The sequence below is a fragment of the Columba livia genome, chromosome 5, assembly GCF_036013475.1.
Source record: "Columba livia isolate bColLiv1 breed racing homer chromosome 5, bColLiv1.pat.W.v2, whole genome shotgun sequence".
In the NCBI taxonomy this organism is placed as follows: domain Eukaryota; kingdom Metazoa; phylum Chordata; class Aves; order Columbiformes; family Columbidae; genus Columba; species Columba livia.
Genome location: NC_088606.1, coordinates 36188473 through 36205704, shown reverse-complemented (window position 1 = coordinate 36205704; position 17232 = coordinate 36188473). Strand labels below are relative to the sequence as shown.

General features: G+C 45.3%; 3 protein-coding genes across 6 annotated transcripts in view; 1 reads left to right on the top strand and 2 right to left on the bottom strand.

Moving 5' to 3' along the window:
* The window catches only part of ZFYVE26 (zinc finger FYVE-type containing 26), a 49812-nt gene extending 49416 nt beyond the window's left edge, over positions 1-396 (bottom strand). For all 3 annotated transcript variants that reach the window (XM_065064342.1, XM_065064344.1, XM_065064343.1), the window contains exon 1: positions 246-396. The gene's annotated coding sequence lies outside the window, so the exon portion shown is untranslated. The remainder of the gene's footprint in view (positions 1-245) is intronic.
* A 786-nt stretch (positions 397-1182) lies between these two features.
* On the top strand, positions 1183-5123 carry LOC102090103 (galectin-related protein A). Its single transcript, XM_005502279.4, has 4 exons — positions 1183-1336; positions 3613-3701; positions 4433-4607; positions 4958-5123. The coding sequence occupies exons 1-4, from the start codon at positions 1313-1315 to the stop codon at positions 5099-5101; spliced, it is 432 nt and encodes a 143-aa protein (XP_005502336.1). The 5' UTR covers positions 1183-1312; the 3' UTR covers positions 5102-5123.
* Positions 5124-6396: 1273 nt separating this feature from the next.
* Positions 6397-16949, bottom strand: PLEK2 (pleckstrin 2). Of its 2 annotated transcripts, XM_005502281.3 has the most exons (9): positions 16675-16949; positions 13960-14124; positions 12799-12980; positions 11981-12072; positions 11460-11647; positions 10839-10940; positions 9680-9763; positions 8421-8499; positions 6397-7388 (listed from the first exon to the last, which is right to left on the bottom strand). In XM_005502281.3, exons 1-9 carry the CDS (start codon positions 16720-16722, stop codon positions 7261-7263), a joined length of 1068 nt encoding a protein of 355 aa, XP_005502338.1. In that variant the 5' UTR covers positions 16723-16949; the 3' UTR covers positions 6397-7260. The 2 variants fall into 2 exon arrangements, with proteins under 2 accessions (XP_005502338.1, XP_064920427.1); XM_065064355.1 differs by lacking the exon at positions 13960-14124 and having other exon boundaries at positions 16675-16942.
* Between the last annotated feature and the right edge of the window lie 283 nt (positions 16950-17232).

Here is a 17232-nt window from a genome sequence, read left to right as displayed (position 1 = left end):
GCGGGCTGACAGCGCGGCTGCCGCTCGGCCCTGGCCGCCCCGCCGCGAGTGCGCCGCCCCGGGGAGCGCAGCCCAGCCCAGCGGCTCGCGGGATGCTCCGGGCCGCCCGTCCCCGCTGGGAGCGACTGTCTTCGGGGGCGGCAGCGGCACTCGCCCCGGGCTGCGGGTTCTGCCGCCCACCCACCCGCAGCCTCGCCCTCCTGCCCAAGGTCCGGCCCGGCGGCCCCCGGCGTGGTCTGCGTTACCTGTCGAGGCAGGACGCGGCCACCTCGGCGGCACTGGGCTCTACTGCACCGCCCCGGCAACGCCACCCCTTGCCGCCGCCATCTTGGGCACTGCCTCAGCTGACCGCGCCGCCGGGCGGGCACGCGGGCAGGCGTCCGCCCATTGGCCGAGCCGGGCAGAATGTAAATAAACCGCCATTTTTCTTTGGGGCGCCTGACGCCGCTTCAGGAACCCGAGCAGCGTAAGCCCCGCCCCGATAACCACGCCCATCTCCGCCCACTGGCGCGCCCCGCGGCCTCCTCCTGCCGCACGCCAGGCTCACCCCGTGCTCCGGCCTCCCGTGGTTCTGATTGGCTTTCGCCCGAAGCTCCGCCCCCTGGCGCGCAGGGGGACCGCCCCGCCGCGGCGCCTCTCCGAGAAGGCGGCGGGAGGTATGAGGTGTGGTTGTGACATCGTCGTGAGGGTGTCTCTCGGACGGGAGGTTATTTATACGTGTATTATGTACAGCCGTATACATACATACCTATATAGAGGTATACCTATAGGGGTGTATACATATAAGTGGATATATTTACCCCTTATATATGTATACTTCTATATAAGTCTTTATAGGAATATAAGTGATATGTATATTTACCCCTTTGAGGGCAGAAATGGTATCAAAATACATAAGTGGCGTGTTATTTTTATGTATTACATATACAAATAAGTTATGCACACACCCCCACAATTTTAAATACTTACATAAAATACGTCGTTAGTTATAGATACAGATACAGCCACAGACGTCAGCTTGTCGGGTGCTTCTGTGTGGGGTGGTGGGGCCCTGCCCACCGTTGCGGTCCCCCTGCCCTCTTGCCATCACTGCCCTTGTCGCTTCTGAGCTGCCCTGGGTGGGACAAGGCACAAGGGCCGTGACTCAGCTGCTCGGCTGGGTGGTGTCCAGCCAGTGTTCGGCAGAGATAAGCCCCCTGCCAACATCCTCCCTTTATTTCGGGCTTTTTGTTTGTTTTTGTCCTGACACAAAAAAAGAAAAGCTCCCCTGGGGACTGCTGCTGCGGAGGCAAGCGTAAGAGGCAGGGTGGTGATGACAGAGGAAAGGTGTCCCAAAGTAAGTGACTGAGGGAGTCCCCAGGGCTCCTGAATGGAAAATATGGGAAGGGGGCTATGTCTGTGTGCACGTGCTGGGACCTGCCAATAAACCACGCCAGATGCTGCAGGAGTTTGTACTGACGACATCCTGAGTGTTTTTCACCTGTACTGTCAGTTCAGTGTCAGCAGAGTAATGGTGCATGGGTAGTCATGGCTCTGACCTTACTCCAGCAATGCTGGACAAGCTGTAAGGGTTGAAACCATGTGGTCGTCATTCGCGGTGTTCCCTGTGCCTTTAATGATGGTGCTTACTATGGTGCAGCTCTGTACAAACAATTTCTAAATGTGAAATTTCACTTTGGGGTATTAGTTTGTATTTTGTCTCTCGTGTCGGCAAGGAAGGAGCTTTGCTGGGACATAGGACCTGTATGAGGATGATCTTTTCTGCTTACTACCTACTCTTCTAATTGCTTTATTCAGTTTGAATAATCTTACAGACTCCTTACTCCTTTACATAAGACATCTCAGCTGGTTGATGCTTTTTCTGTGTTACAAAGTTCAAAACATACCTTCTGGAGTCACCTGCCCACTTCTGCAATGGTGAACGTACATCATTAACAACCAGCAGTAGTGCTCTCATTTTCGAAGTTTCTTTTAAACTAATTTCTTCCACTATTGGCCTTGTTAGGAATTAGAGGTTTATTAACGTATCTGTGAAGTCCTCAGTGTGGATAGATGTAAATATCATGGTGGAAGAATAAATTGCTTAAGGTCATCTTAGCAGAAAACATAACTTGTATATTGAAATCAGGAAATCAGGAGTATAGGCAAAACATTTTTCATCTTGAATTTGTGTTTCTGTCAAGCAAGCTGGCATTCAATAATTTAAAAATCTAGCTTTGGTTATATTTTCCAAAATTTAAAAAGATCTATGGAGTAAGCCATAGCGACTTACACTTGAATGGAAGCCCATTTGCTGTGAATAGAAGTCTGTGGATTTCCATGCTGATGTGGTGCTTCTCATAGCCAAAATACTAAACCGTGCATATATTGTACAGGTCTTCTAGCAAAAAAAAAATTCTGAATTTTTGCCTTGGAACACTGGAACGATAAAGTGCTTTTTATCTAAAATAGGGTCTGCTGTGCATTGCCTTGGAATATTATCAGTGTTAGGCAAATTGCTAATAATACTTGGCAGTTTATAGCAGCTTCTTTCTAAGTGGATCTGCATAGAGACTGGCTAGTGGCATTTACATTTTAAAGGCATTTCTGAAACTGAATTCTCAAAACATCTCTATCACTTGTTTTCAAGCTCTTTCTTTTATTTTTTCATGTCAACCATTGCCTGTATTAGTTTCTCCACTGACTGTCCAAGCTGTTGGAGAATTACTTGGGGCAAGTAAATGTAGCTCTGCAGTTTGGGTGGGGTTTGCAGCTAGAGGTCTCTGTGAACAGGACAAAAGTAGATTCACTGAGAAGCCATTTTCTGGCTCTGACAATGCGATGGGGACAGGTGCGACTGCGATCATCCGTGAGGACATGGTTGCGTTTCTGTCAACATGCAGTGGCAGGACAGCGACTGTGTTGGCTTTGGGGACGACAGAGGCTACCCAGCTGGTGTGAAGCCTGTTGATGTCACATCAGCCTACTGAAATCTGCTAATGAAATAGAGCTGGTGGAGCAAATTCATGCAGAGTCTGAGCTCTGCATCATGCTACCACAAAGCTTTTGAGCTGTTGCATGGAGCACTGCAAACAGATTTATTGTGTTGTTAGACCATAGCAGCCATCACCAGCTCCCCCCGGGTGTGTCAGCTGTCTGAGTCCTGCCACTGACAGGATCTGTGGGTCACCGCAGCTCTTGCAGTCCCTGCTCTGGTCTTGGGGAGTGGCCTCAGTCGCTCAAAGTCAGTGGTGACTGTTCCCAGAGCCCCCTGAGGCACTCCATCAGGGCTGTCAGTTGCACACATCAGTCAGGGAGAGCACTGACAGCAGCCATGCATCTTACTGACAGGGGCTTTGGTCAGAAACTGCCCAGCGGAGCCGGCAGTCCTGTCAGGCAGCCGTTGCCTTGTCACCAGCCGTTCACTTACGGCAGCCCTCTCGCTCGCCTCAGGTACCAGAACTGACAGAATTGTTACCAAAAATGCAAGAAGTACTTTAGGCCAGAAGTATTTTTAAGTTCTTTTATACATCTAAAAATCAAACTAAGTTACATGAGGTGACCAAAGCAGCTGTTAAAGCTGGTTTATCCCTGGCATGACCTACTGCAGCTCATTTTCGCTGTTCCCTGCAGGTGGAGCAGTATGTTGGCGAAATTAAAGGTGGCCTGAGACCAGCCATGAAACTCACAGTCATAGGAATGGTACACTCCAACCCCAAGAGGTAGGCAAGGGGTCTGGTGGGGGCTTCACCCTGTCATACATGTTCCTACCTGTCTCCTAAATTCAAAGATCTCTTGAGGGTCTGTGCTCTTTGGAGGAAGAAAGTAAAACAGATTTATAGCTTTGTTTCATTTTCCTGCTCTTAGACTGAGCTTAAAATGACAAGAAAGAATTCTCTGTTAAGCCTTTCTGACTGCCCTGTCAGGATTTTCTAGTCCTTGACCATATCTAATGTGAACTGGAGTGGGCACATAAGCAGCATTTCTCCTCCAGGAAGAGGTGCAGTTCTGAATCTGCATCTTGGTTGTCTGCTAGGGGCTAAAATCAACACCATTTTAAAACCAGTGTTTTTGACACAAGAGGTGCAGGTTCATTGCCGTGTTTAATCTGAATGACAGTAACTACACTTTTTTGCATCTACAGTGATAAACACCAGTGCTTGCATTGGTGAAGAGTTTGCCATAACCTCTTTTAGGACACAAATTGGAATTGTCTCGTGCACAAATGGTGGCTTGATTTCAGTCATGAGAGAGGGAAAGCAACATCAGCAGTCGCTATCATCCTACTGGAAACCGGAGGAGAAACAAGCCTGTTCTCATCCATTTCTGCAGCTTCTCCCATGTTTCAGTCTGACAAGAAATCGAAGGCTGTCTAAGTCTTTAAAGGCGTTTGCCATGCTTACCATGTCCTTTCACATTTCTGAAAGTCCCAGTTATTTCACTGTTTTTTCAGCTTTTCAGTGACTCTGCTCTGTGATCCACTGGATATGAACAAAGATGTTGGGCTGTTATTTACAGTTAACTTTAGCGACAAATCCATCACCCGAAATGCACGAATTGCTGGGAAATGGGGAAGAGAAGAGAAGACTATTCCCTACTTTCCATTTACAGCAGGCGACACATTTAAGGTAATGTTGGGGGTACTATGAATGGGGTGGAGAAAGGAGAGGAGACAGGCTGAAGTCTTACCACAAATAGCTAACTATTGACAATGCCAGTCTAGTATGGCACAGAGAACAACAGTTCAAGCCCTGATGGGGGAAATCCATTCCTTTCTCTAGTATAAGTGAGAGAACTCACTATAAGGAGCTTTACAGTATCATGTCATTAGAGGGCAGGTTATTTATTAGGGGCATTTCAGAAGAACCAGTAGACTTTGTGCTTCACTATCGCTATCACATGGGGTCCTAAGTCCATGTTGGTGAAATCAACTCTGCTGTTGATCTCTAAGAGGCTCCCCTGTCCTTTTCCATTGCAGATGGAGCTCTTATGTGAACACCAGCAAATACGAGTCTTGCTTGATGGACGGCAGCTCTGTGACTTCACTCACCGCATCCAGCCGCTGAACTTGGTGAAAGCTTTGCAGATCTCAGGGGACATCAAGCTTACCAAAGTAGCTTGAAAAAAAGGACGCCACAATATTACCAGGGGACAGAGGCAAATGTACTTTCTCCTGTCTGATAAATGTTTTGTCCTTTTCTCTGGCTGATTCTGGAGAGTGGGAACTGTATATTTTTAATTTGCTGATGTGTTTGAAATATACACTTTTTTTCCTATGCACACTCAGCAATTGCAGAGCTATGGCTGGTCCAGGTAAATCAGAGCGCCTTTGCTGAGATACTCTTATGGCCTCCCAAATGGCAAGATTTATGATGCTATGCAGTGTCTCACATGCTTGTGGTCACCTAACTCCCCAGGCATGTCAGCTGGCAGAGCTCAGTCCTCTGCTGTGGGGTGGCTGTTCCCCTTGTCACCAGAACTGGGCAGTAAGCAGGTGGTGGAACTGAGAAAAGAGATTTTCTTATAGGTAAATAAGGGAGCCTGGTGGTCCCCAGCAAGGCTCAGGTTATCAGGAGGGAATTGCTTTTCCTGGAATCTCTGCTCAGTCAGTGCAAAGCCATCTGTACTTCCCAGTACAGAGCAATAAATACCTTATCAGCATCCCTGTCTCTTGCAGGTAGCGTTCTCATGAATCGAAAGGGTTCAACAGCTGTGGATTTCATGGTCTTCCCTGGACCAGCCCTAGGAAATGGTACCTGTAGCCAAAACTGCATTGCCCATTCTTGTATCTAATTCAAACAGCATCTTTGCTGGCAAACTTCTTTACCAGCTCTGTTAAATATTTGAATGCACTTGAGTGTTGTGCTATTGTTTCATTGCTATAGATTTAGAAGAAAGGTCTAAATGCATAGCTATTCTAATACATTTATAAGCATGTATCATAGCCGCTGCCTTTGGCTCTGTTTTGATTGGTTGGTTATAACACAGGATGAATGGAAAAGAGACTTTCTTTGTAGCACATAACTTGGAGAAGAAAAAAGATCTGGAAAGAGGTGGTTCTGTGGCTATTAAATTACTCTGTGACTTCAGGGAAGATATACAGTATGCTCTTTTCATGGGGATTTTGGAGGCTCTGCAGAGTCCAGCTGTCAGGTACAGGTACTCAGATAACATGAGGAATTTTATGAAAACAGTATATCAGCAGACTGCTTGGGTGTTTTAATCATCTCATACATTCCATTCTACCCTCTGATGTTGTGTAGAATGTCTCAGTTTCTACATAAATCTAAATGTACAGTGTGTGAAACCATTATTTTCATATACTCAAACTGCCCTCTAGGAAAAATAATGTCTAAAGAGAACAGGAGATTCAAATGCACTAAACTTTTTTTTTTTTTTAACAATATCAAAGTCAAGTTTACTAAACAAATAACAGAAAATTTAATGGCTTAAAATATAAAAAGCAATAGTCAGAACTTCTCGGTCCCAATGGTGCTCCACATAAATGGACTTACAGTGATAATCAGGAGGAAAAGTCTTGCTTTGATGGCTGAGTGATTTCTTCCAATGCATTCAGTGCCAGCAATTGTCTGGAATAACTGCCACTGGTCTGATGTGATACTCGGCATCCTGTACTGCTATGAGCCATTACAAGCACAAGAATATTCTATATACTGGCGAGGAGGATCCTTTGGTCTTTTCCAGCCTAACAGAGAACCAAAGGGTAGAGCAGATGGATGGACAGACAGACCCCTGGTTTGTTTCGCAGCAGTGGTTATCCTGGCAGCTGGATTGTGGCCTGGCACAAGACTCTTGTGGAATACCAAGAAAGGCAGCCTCAGACACCAGGACCTTTCACATCTTTGATTCAGTCAGTCTTAACTAATGAAGTTTACGAGCCCCTTTATAAAAAGGGGAAAGGAGCAAGACATTTCTGCTTTAGGATAAAGCACAACCTGGATCTGCCAGATATAGACTGAATACTTTTACAAAATAATTATTTTCTTCCATCTTGGAATATATCTCATTGTTTCTTTGTAAAGCCCCGTTTGTCTGTATCCACCTGTTGTCTTCTGACTCTTGGTTAGATGGTAAGTTCTTGGTGGGGAATTATTCTGGATCTACCTGCCTCCGATGCTGGTCTGCCAGGAATTGCTAGGTGCTATGGTGATATGAATAACAAAAATAGACTATCTAAGGGAAAAACAGCACTCTCAGACAATAAGATCAAGAAACTTGGTCAGAAGTGTGACTTGTCATTTGTCATGTAGTCCAGCTTGCTCATGTCAGTGGTTTGATTGCCTCAATCCACTGTGCTCGCTCTGCCTTGGAGCTGGCCTGGATATAATAATGAATGTCGTTTTTGGTGATGATTTTGAAGAGGTTGCCTTGCACGTTGCCCTTCACTCCTGCAGAGAAAAAAAAAAATGACAGATCAGGAAGGTGCACAGAGAAATGCTTTGTGGCAATATGAAGCTTCATAGGGAAGAATTTTCATTTAGTGAATTAGGACATCAGACCTTTCAGTTTCATTATGGATAAGACATTTAAAGCTCTTGTGTCTTTGATTTCCCTTCTGCAAAATATAGACATAGTACAGACACCCCTCACATAGAGTGTATGAACTACTGTGTACTATGTATCATATATAAAATAGCCGCTGTTTAGATGACAAATCTTGCTTGAGTTATGCAATGAAGGTATGAACTCCCTACCAGTTTGTGCAGTAGATTAGATTTGCTCCTGCCCATCTTTGAGTTCCTGTTAGCAAGGAGCTCTGTTGCTCACTGTGCCCCACCCCCCCGACCATATCTTTTTCGTCTTTCATCTTTAGAAAGATGCTCCCTATTAGACATTCACACATTGTGGTTGATGTCATAAAACAAATTGCTTTAACAGCAGAAACACTTATCTGTGAGGCTGAGGTTCTAGACACATGCCTAAACTTGGCACATTCACTAGCAGAACTGTTTTTTGTATTGCTGGCTTTGTGTTTCCCCTACACTTGGGTTCTAGGAGATCAAAAAGGAAAAGGTAATAGCGTAAGTAAAGAGGACACACCAAAAAGGGATGACATCAGGAGATATCTCAAGACTTTGAGTTAAAAGACATCAAAAAAGAAGGTGTTTCCTCTTTGTTTTTTAACTCTGGAATATTAATCAGTGTCTTAGGACTGTCTCAGCGGTCATCTGACTGAGGAAAGCCCATAAAAAGGGGAACACCCAAGATAAGTGGAAATAACACTTAAGAAATCCCCTCTGGTGTGGACAACCCAGCAATATGGGGATTTTTTATGATGTGTCTCTTCCCTTACTTGTAAGGGGAGAGGAAAGGCCAGCCAGCTTGTGCATGCAGACAGCCATACGCAAAAACACACACCCAAAGACTGTGTTGCTATGGCATAAGTATGTATGTGTGAAAGTTAGGAGGCTTGTGCTTACCTGCTGGGACACCGTTGTCCTCCAGAGCTGAGACAAGACAGCCACGGAGAGAAAATCCACCTACTGGCCTGCTTTCTTCCTGGGAAGAGAAAGGAAATGAGGCTTATCTGGAAAATATCATCATTAGAATAATTTCCCAGAGCACATCAACTATTTTTATGAAAGTGGAGATGTGATGTCAGTCTTTCCAGATATAAAACATCCATGTCACAAGAGAAGTCAGTTAGGACATGTAATAAAATGCGTTACTATATTGTTTCAGTCTCAGATGTTTCTCTGATGTAGCACAAGGGTAGGCTAACAACCACATTTCAAACTTATGTATCATATTATCAACAACAAGCTGTATTAAAAATATATATATATTTCTGCAAGTTTTTAGCTTGCTGCTTTTCATTGAGACTGCACAGGGGGAAAAAATATGCCTGTTTTCACTAGTAGGCTTGCTCTCTGGTCTGATCTTTAGGTTCTGCAGTTTGAGCTCATAGCATTGCAAAGATGAGTTGCAGTGCAAAAAAAAAAAACCAAAACAACACAAAGAAACAGGTAACAAAAAATGAATGAGCTACATAAGCTCTTTTCACCATTGTGTTGCTCATGTCTTCTTTAAACGTCACACAGAACATTTCTATACATGTTCTTTCAGCAACCTGTTGGGCTTTGTGATACCCCATGCATGAGGGGCTGGTGGATCAACGTGCCCTTCTGGGTTGCTCACATTGATTATTATATCCATGAAAAGAAATTACACTGTTCCCTGAGCAAGTTTAAAACGAAGTAGCTAAAATTCCTATAAATACCTTGTCATCAAGGAGACCCTATTCAATGCTGGAATAAGAATGTAAAAAATCCCAGTAGTAGTAGTAGTAGGACCCTAAAGTGGTGGGACATCAGCCCATAAAGATCACAGCCCAAGAAGAATCCCTGCAGGAGCATGGTCTCAGACTGTGTGGGTACAGCAAAAAACCAAACCAAAACAAAAACCAAAACAAAAAAACCCAAACCAAATAATCCAAGAAGACTGCTGCCCCTTGGCTGAGGAAAAGGAACCTCACTGAGGAAAAGACAGTAAGATGCAGGGATAGAAAATCCCAAAAGGACAGCCTCCCAGGGTAAGGCCAGAGAGGCCTTATTCCCCAGAAAATGGACAGAGGAACCCAGATGGATATTTGGGTGAAAGAAACATTTAGAGTATAACTATATTTTCATTAAAAAGTTGTAAGAGGATTTCTGGGGGTCTTAAATCCACACTCACATACCTTAGTGGGGTCATAGTAGTGCAAAAAAGCGGGATCAGCTCTCAGAACAAATCTCCTCACCTTCCAGTTTTTCCTCTTATGCCCCTGTAGAACAGAAGAATTCAAGTTACCACCAGAAAATACCATCTGAAATGGCCAATTTCCTGCAGGCTGTAGGGCAGACCTAAACAGGAACTGAAAAAAGAGGTTTTGGAGCCAACAGAGAAAAATATTTTCTGCCATCTTAGTAACTCCCAGGATTTTCCACTTAACATCCTTCTTAATACAATAATAATTCTCTCCTCTCTGCCTTTGTTGCGCTGAGAACCAAGACAGCAGAGTGACAGAAGCAACTGATTGTACCCCTGATTCTTGCTCTTAATTTCAGATTAAATACAGGTCTTGGATTAAAAACCCATGCTTGCATGCTCTGAGGGGATTATTTCAGGTTCTCTGCAGCTCTTCACTCTTTTGCCGGAGCCCTCTCCACTGCTGACAGGGAAGCACAGCACTGCAAACCAGAGCAGAGATGTGGCCATGTGGTGCAGGCAGGGTTCCCTCTGCAGGTGGCTGTTATGCTTTGAAACAGCGAGACTGATCCTCGACTTGGACATAGCAAGGGTCAGAAACTAAATCTCACAGACTGAGGTGGGATCCCATAAGCACTTACTGCCTGAAGAAAACAGGTCTCACCACCACCAGAGTGTACATGTGTGACTGTCCACAGGTAAACGTCCACTTCATGCAAAAGTCAGTCTGTTTAGCTTTGACATGTGTCTGTGGCCAGCAGAACATCATAGCTGCCCACACAAACCAAATGGGATAGATTAAACCAGAGGAAGCGTGGATCTGCATGGGAGTGAATACACCACCTCAGGTGGGATGTGGAGCTGGGGGGGAGACGGCTTCTGCTTTTAATACTCTTTTATACCTTTCAGTATACACTGGATATATACAGAATATCCAATTAGTCCTGCCTGAGCAGCAAATTCCGTAGCTTACTTCTTTATAACTAGATACTCTACACCACACCATCTCTGATAGTAGTACTGACAGGCAAGTTAGCTCTGCTGGCCACAACTCTCCAGCCACGCTCATATAAATCACATTTATTCTCTAGGAAGCCCTACGAGCTGTCATTTTTCTTGTTTCCCAGTGAAGGTTCAAAGGCTGTATTTACCTGTTTCACTAAGAATCCTTGCTTCACAATTGTGCCACTTAATTCAGAGATGTTAAATTGTAGCTCTTCCTTGGAACTGATATTTTTCTTACTGCTCTCAGCCTGCAAACAGGGAAAAGATGGTTCCACCTTTCTTTTTAATCTAAACACACATTTAAGTACAAATTTCTGCATTTTGTTTTCCTTGAGCTGTTTTTAGTTCATATTTCCCCAGTAAATTCTACTCCATAGCCCTACTCCTCAACCTTGTAAGTCCAAGATTTACAAGCAACAAATTACAGCTGTAAAGCCTACACATGCACTGTGGCCTGGAGTTTCAGTGTAACTACAACACGGCCTCTGTTACATGCAGGCACAGCACTGTATTTGAGGGAAATACTCCTTTTAATGCCTAATTATGTGATTTGTAGATCCCTCCATGTCCATGTAGCCATTTGTCCCAGCAAAAGTGCAAATGTTAGTATTGCTGAAAGACTAGACCTGCTCCTTCTGTGTTTGCTTTCATATCCTGCATATTTTGCCTTTGGTTGCACACTGTGCATGTCCCCTTTACCACTGCCCCAAATCCAGCGTGTGACAAGGGGCAGAGGAGGTGCCTCTTCTGGCAGTTGCATCACTTACAAACATGTACAGTGCAGTGGAGTCATCGAGAAACTGCTCAGAGAGATCACTGTAGCGTGTGGCCTCAGTGCTGCGGGCTCCCACGGGCTTGATGAAGTTCTCCTCCATCAGCATGGATGCCAAGGTGATGGCCTCGAATCGTGACACAGCAAAGCTGTTGGAGATGAGCCAGTCCACCAGGGCAGAACCTGCAGGGAGAAAGGCAGCTCTCACACCAAGGCAACATGCTCTTCCAAGGTGAGACAGATGGTCTTCTGCCACACAGGTCTCCATTTGATGAAGCATTTTGGCACCACCACAAAGACTGTCAATGAAGTGCAAGGTTGACCAAAAGTGTGAGGTCCACCATGTGCTTCCATATATGCAAAGAGCAAGAAAGAAAGGTGTCAAAGAGCATGGCTGCACCAGTACTTTCCACTGGGCCACAACTGATACCATCAAGAAGGCAGTACAGTAGTTTCCTTGTCTCTGCAATGTGGCGTGTCAGATGTGAGGAAGCTTTTTGTCTGAAGTAGGGGTACCTGTGAAGGTCTCTTTATATCTGTTGCCTTGCTCCAAGTTGCGGGTCAGCTTAATTCCAGTACTGCTGTCACACATTCTCTCCACTATGTGGCTGTAAATGAGAGCACAGGACAACATTAGTAGAATAGAAAGATAGGCAAAAGTAGCCGCATACTTCTTTCAGTGCCTGGAATGTCCTCATTACTACCAATATAAAGATGGGAAACACCCTAGATACTCCCCCAGAAGTTTTGCCCTAAGTACTGTTATAGGAAAACTTTATTCTCCCAATAGCAGCATTAAACAAGATGCCTCACAAAGTATCTTTCAATTTAAAGCACTTCAAACTGAGCTATAGTCAGCCTCCATTTAACTTATCAACAAATATAAAATTAATGTAATTTTTCTATTTCTTAATCAGTTCTCTGTTTCCTCTTGTTTAACATGATGCACCCTAAAAATACTAGTCTGGATTCCAGCTACCAGCTTTGAAAGCTCATCAACCTGGCACAAACAATGTCGTCGCTTAGTCTTTCCCTGACATTACATCTTCCCTGTGAGAACCTTAGCAGCTGACTAAGAAGGTCTTCAAGCCAGCAGCGAGGTGGCTGTGTAGAACCCACATACTCCCAAAAAAACATCATCAGGAAAAGTGAATTCCTGTACCCTTGTAAGTGTATGTGCAAACCTAGGGCAGAGCAGACAATTTAGAGGCTCCTGGCCACAAGGCAGTGAGTGGATCTGTGCAGAGAGGAGCTTCCCTTGACCCTCCCCATCCATCAGCTTGTGCGCTTTGCAAACTGCAGGAATTGCAGATGGAGAAAGCGGTTACACTTACTGGAGGCTGATATTCTCTAGCAGTTTGAAAGAGTTCTTCATTCTGTGAAGCTCTTGTACCTGTACTGGGTGACCAGCATGAATAGCTCCAGTGATGTCCAAAGCCCAAGAGTCTCGCTCCTCCCTGGAGCAACATTCCAGGAAATAGTCTGTATTGGTTTTTGTCCTTAGTTTGATGAGTAGCTGTGGAGAAAGAAGTGCAAAGCAATAACATCATTTAGTTATTGTCCTTCACTTGCATTTTTCTTCTTTTAACACTGGCCCAAGTGACACAAATGAGTCTGATATAGCATCCCACCTAAGTAGTACAGAACAATTCTTGGCCAGAAGAATGGTGGGCACAACTCTAGGTTTTTTTGCTTCCTGCCCCTGCCTCAGATCCCTGGGGTTTTCAGTTCCAAGCATAGTTTGCATGCATGGAGCTTGTGGTACTTAAAAGGGAGCAGACCACCCAGACACTGGATTACATAGGAGTATGCTGCTGACTATGGAGCTTTTCACACCCAGATCTCTAGTTTACTCAACAACTACAAACTCTCACCAGGCTCTTTCTGCCATTAGAAGTTCTGAAATAGTCACCAACTTCCAGAGTCATTTCCCTTCTGGCCCCACACAGAGGAAGGCTGCATTGCCACTACCCACGCATGAGCGCAGGAGCACAAGAGGCACTTTCCCTTCCAGAGCCCTCCTGCTGGAAACTTTCCACAGCAGGAATGTCCCACCGGAGAAGGAAAAGTGAGTCTGACCTGGCTGCCCAGGAGCATCCATGGATACAGCCAGAGTTTAAGGCAACTACCATAGAGGATAAGTTTCTCTTTTCTCCCATCCTCCTCAGATTTTATTGAGTTGTCTACATCCTCTCTCCATGCACTGTTGGGCTGATGCATTTACGTTCATTCTTCCCACTGTGTGGGCGATGTTTTTCTTTTGTTAATGGCTGTCACCCAGATTTGGGCACAGGGAACAGCAAACACACAATGAAGGAGTTCATTGCTTGTCCTGGTTATGTTGGTAACAGCAGCTTGCTTTTGGGTGGACCCAATTCTGGAAACACCCCAGTGATGTGGTTGCTGTAATCAAAGAAGTCAGGAGAAGAGGAAAAGACTAGGAAGAAGTTAGAAAGTGAGTGTCATTGAAGAGGGATACATTTTTCCAGTCATACCGGTCTGTTCTCATATTCCAGGCATGGACAAGTAATAGTGCAGCCATCCAAAAGGATCCTGCCCTTCGGAGAAGGCTCCTTCTTGCCTCCTTCAATTTTGTAATACAGCAGTTTATCCTGAAGCAGAACGAACCATCTCACTTTCCAGTTACGAACAATATGTCCCTAGAGAGGAAAAAAAATCCACAGAGCTGACTTCAACACAAGCATTGAGGAATGACTCTTTTTTTTGGTGCAAATACCAAAAACCGATAGGAAACTGTATGAAAAGAAACACAAGAAGCCATCAGGAGTTCTGTTCTCCATGAAATACACATTTTGAGTAGCAAAATAGCACAGCTCCCTCATTATAAAATCACGGAGCATTAGCAAGGTGCTTTGCTCTTCCTTCAGCAAGGACAACTTCTTTGCTGGCAATAATTTTTTCTTGCAAAAGCTCACATGAATTATCTCAAAGAGCTGTCACTTAGGTGCACACCTGCCTGCTGACAGCACTAGTCGGGAACAGGGCTAAATCAAAAATATGTGGGGCCTCTTGGAGGCAAACTTCTTCTCTCCAGTGACCCCAGGTGGTGTTTGAATGATTTTGTTCTTCGTCATTTTGACGTGGCTGTAGGTGCCAAGTGGTTTTGAGAGCACTTTGCTGCGTGCCTTGGCTTTTCCTTATATCATCTCTTACTGCTAACGAGCTGTTTATTTCTGTCCTGCGCATTCCCTGTGCTACCATTTCCTGTAAAGGGAATATGCTTTTTAACGGCAAGAGAACGAAGGCAGGCTGCTCTCGAATGCCTTCTGGGTTATACCAGAACACAGACACCTCTTCTTGCCCCTCTGTGAACGGCCACCGTCTGTGCCTGGCCCGGCTGCAGCCTGAGCAGCCCCAGGCAGCGCTGGCCCGGCGGGCTCGGGCCTGTCTGAGGGAGCTGGGCCCGGCTGCGCTGCGGGGAGCTGGCTGGCGTTGCGACGGGCCATGGAGCATTACAGCCAGCGGGCAACGTGTTGGGAGGGGAGAGCTCTGACACCTGGGAGAGGGCGGGGGCAGCTCGGCGAAAGGAACATGCAAGGTCCAGTTGTGGCAGGAATCAAAGCTCATTAATTTTCTATGAGTTAAGGGGAAAACCAGCAGTTTCCAAGGAAAGGTGTGGTAATGAGTCTTTAAAATCCAGAGCAGTTTAGATCTAATGTCTTCTAGTCTATACTAAATGCAATTTATCTAACTTGGGTGTGTTCTCCCCCGCTTTGCCTTCTTTAGTATTTCTTTTACCTGTGGTAAAGTCCCTTGGCTATTTTTCCTGCGAGCATGTTCTTTGCTATGGCTCTTTTCTTTCCATCTTGGAAACGTCCTCTTTTTCAAGAGGTTGCTTTACCTTTTTTTTTTCTTTATCTTTACCTGACTTCCACACATTTATATTATATTCATAATACATTAAAATACATAATTCAGTCATTTTTAATGCATTTAGATCATCTCCTTGCTTCTGCTATCTTCTTAAGAAAGGTCTGTTTTGTTTTTTTTCATCTGGTCTCATCCCTTCATAATTTTCTCTGGATCCTTTGTTCTGCTCTCCCTCAGTTTCCTTTAGTTGTCTTCTTTGTGGACTTCTTCCTATCAAGCTGCATATCTCGGTGATGCTGTACAGACTTTGGGCGCTCACAGCACAGTGTGCTGCCGATAACCTATTCCCCTCTCATGCTTGGTGCCTTGGCTTCCCATCTTATACACCCAGCGAGGAGAGCAGGAGCTGGGACTGCTCTGCCCTGGCTGCAGAAGGGAGGACGAGGAACAGCTTGGGCTGTGCAGTCCTTCTCTGCATGAAGAACAGCTTCACGTGGCCAGCAGCTGCCAGGAGAGCTCCTGCCCAGGATTACCTTCATGTCAGCACAAGAGGCACTGCCACGTACTATAGAAAGTCACTTCCCAAGGCGTGGCAAAGCTTTGAACAAACCTTTGAATCACATTTTTGGTGTTCAGTCAAGGACCAATATGTCATTGAGACAGGGTCTTTGTACTAAAAGCAGCTTATGCCCCTTGCTAAGTTGCCCTCTTGTGTCCCAGCTATGACACGCTTGGTCCTACAGGGAGAAGTGTTGGAAAGGCTGAAATCTGTGACACCATCTTTCAGCTCTTTTCTCCACATTTTGGCTAAAATTTTCTTATAATGCAGCTTGAGGGCTGTGGAAGAAATAACTTATTTCAAACATATTTCTACATTTGCATTGCTCTGATCCCCTTCAAAAAGGATAGTCTGTTTTCCATCCTCTCCTATGAAATGGGAAACCCTGCTCAGTTGGGCTGCTAAAGAAGGCACAAAGTATCTTCAGACTGTCAAAACATCTCCCCTGTCACCATCCTCCCATGGCCGCTTCCACTGCTGCTGTGTAGCCATTTGCCAGGTATTTTTTTTATGCAGAGGTATGCCCTAGGTGCAGACATACTGGCTTTCTGATACCTGAGTAATCCTGATAGCTAATTCACTTTCCACTGGGTAAACACTGCCATGAGGAAACTGAAGGCAGGGTAGTGAACACATGCAGCTGCCCTGGCAGGCATCTGCATACATCTGGAGGAGCTCTTGTGCCCAGGGCTGGCAGGAGGCCCTCAAACCTAGCACCCAAGGGGCTGCCTTGCCACAGACCCTGGCTCGATCCCATCCCTGCTCAGGGGCTGCTTCCACGTTTGAGCAGAACCGCATGAAGGGGAGCCGGAGCACTTACCCGTTTGACGAGGAAGCCCTCCTTCAGGACTCCCGCTGCCTCCTGCATCACGGCCAGCAGGGAAGAGAGTCGAGCCCCTGCCGAGAAGCGCCCAAGCCCTGGCAGCCTGTCCTTCTGCACACAATTTGTTTAAGAAAACTCATTTTTCTTTGCTGCCCTCCTCCTCCAATGTGACGCACTCTCCCTTCCCTGTTTTTTTCTCCCTCTCTTCCTACCTATGAGACATTGGGTAAACATTGAGCTGGCTCTGATACGTTACCTGCCCTCCGGGAAGTAAAACAAAAGGAAGCCTAACAAGGATCTCGGAAGAATTTCACAGAACAGAAAAAAACCTCCACCAAGTGAGCTGGCCAATACAAGCAGCCACATAATGACAAATCAGGTATTGCATGGGAGGGAGAAGCAGAATTGTAAGATCACATCCCTCAAAACTTGAGACTAATCAACTCTGCTGCTTAAAATTTCTCATCTAATAAACACATCTTGCACAGATCAGAACATGCTAAAGGTAACACATAGAATATTATGTTTACAAGGAAACTTTTACAAATCTTGAAA

Excerpts from the sequence above, each read along its gene's own strand:
- LOC102090103 (XM_005502279.4), top strand. The coding sequence starts at position 1,313 with ATGACAGAGGAAAGGTGTCCCAAA. Across the intron at positions 3,702-4,432 it reads GTACACTCCAACCCCAAGAG|CTTTTCAGTGACTCTGCTCT; the intron begins GTAGGCAAGGGG and ends CTGTTTTTTCAG. Across the intron at positions 4,608-4,957 it reads CAGCAGGCGACACATTTAAG|ATGGAGCTCTTATGTGAACA; the intron begins GTAATGTTGGGG and ends TTTCCATTGCAG.
- PLEK2 (XM_005502281.3), bottom strand. The coding sequence starts at position 16,722 with ATGCAGGAGGCAGCGGGAGTCCTGAAGGAGGGCTTCCTCGTCAAACGG. Across the intron at positions 14,125-16,674 it reads AGGGCTTCCTCGTCAAACGG|GGACATATTGTTCGTAACTG; the intron begins GTAAGTGCTCCG and ends TTTCCTCTCTAG. Across the intron at positions 10,941-11,459 it reads CCACTGCACTGTACATGTTT|GCTGAGAGCAGTAAGAAAAA; the intron begins GTAAGTGATGCA and ends CCCTGTTTGCAG.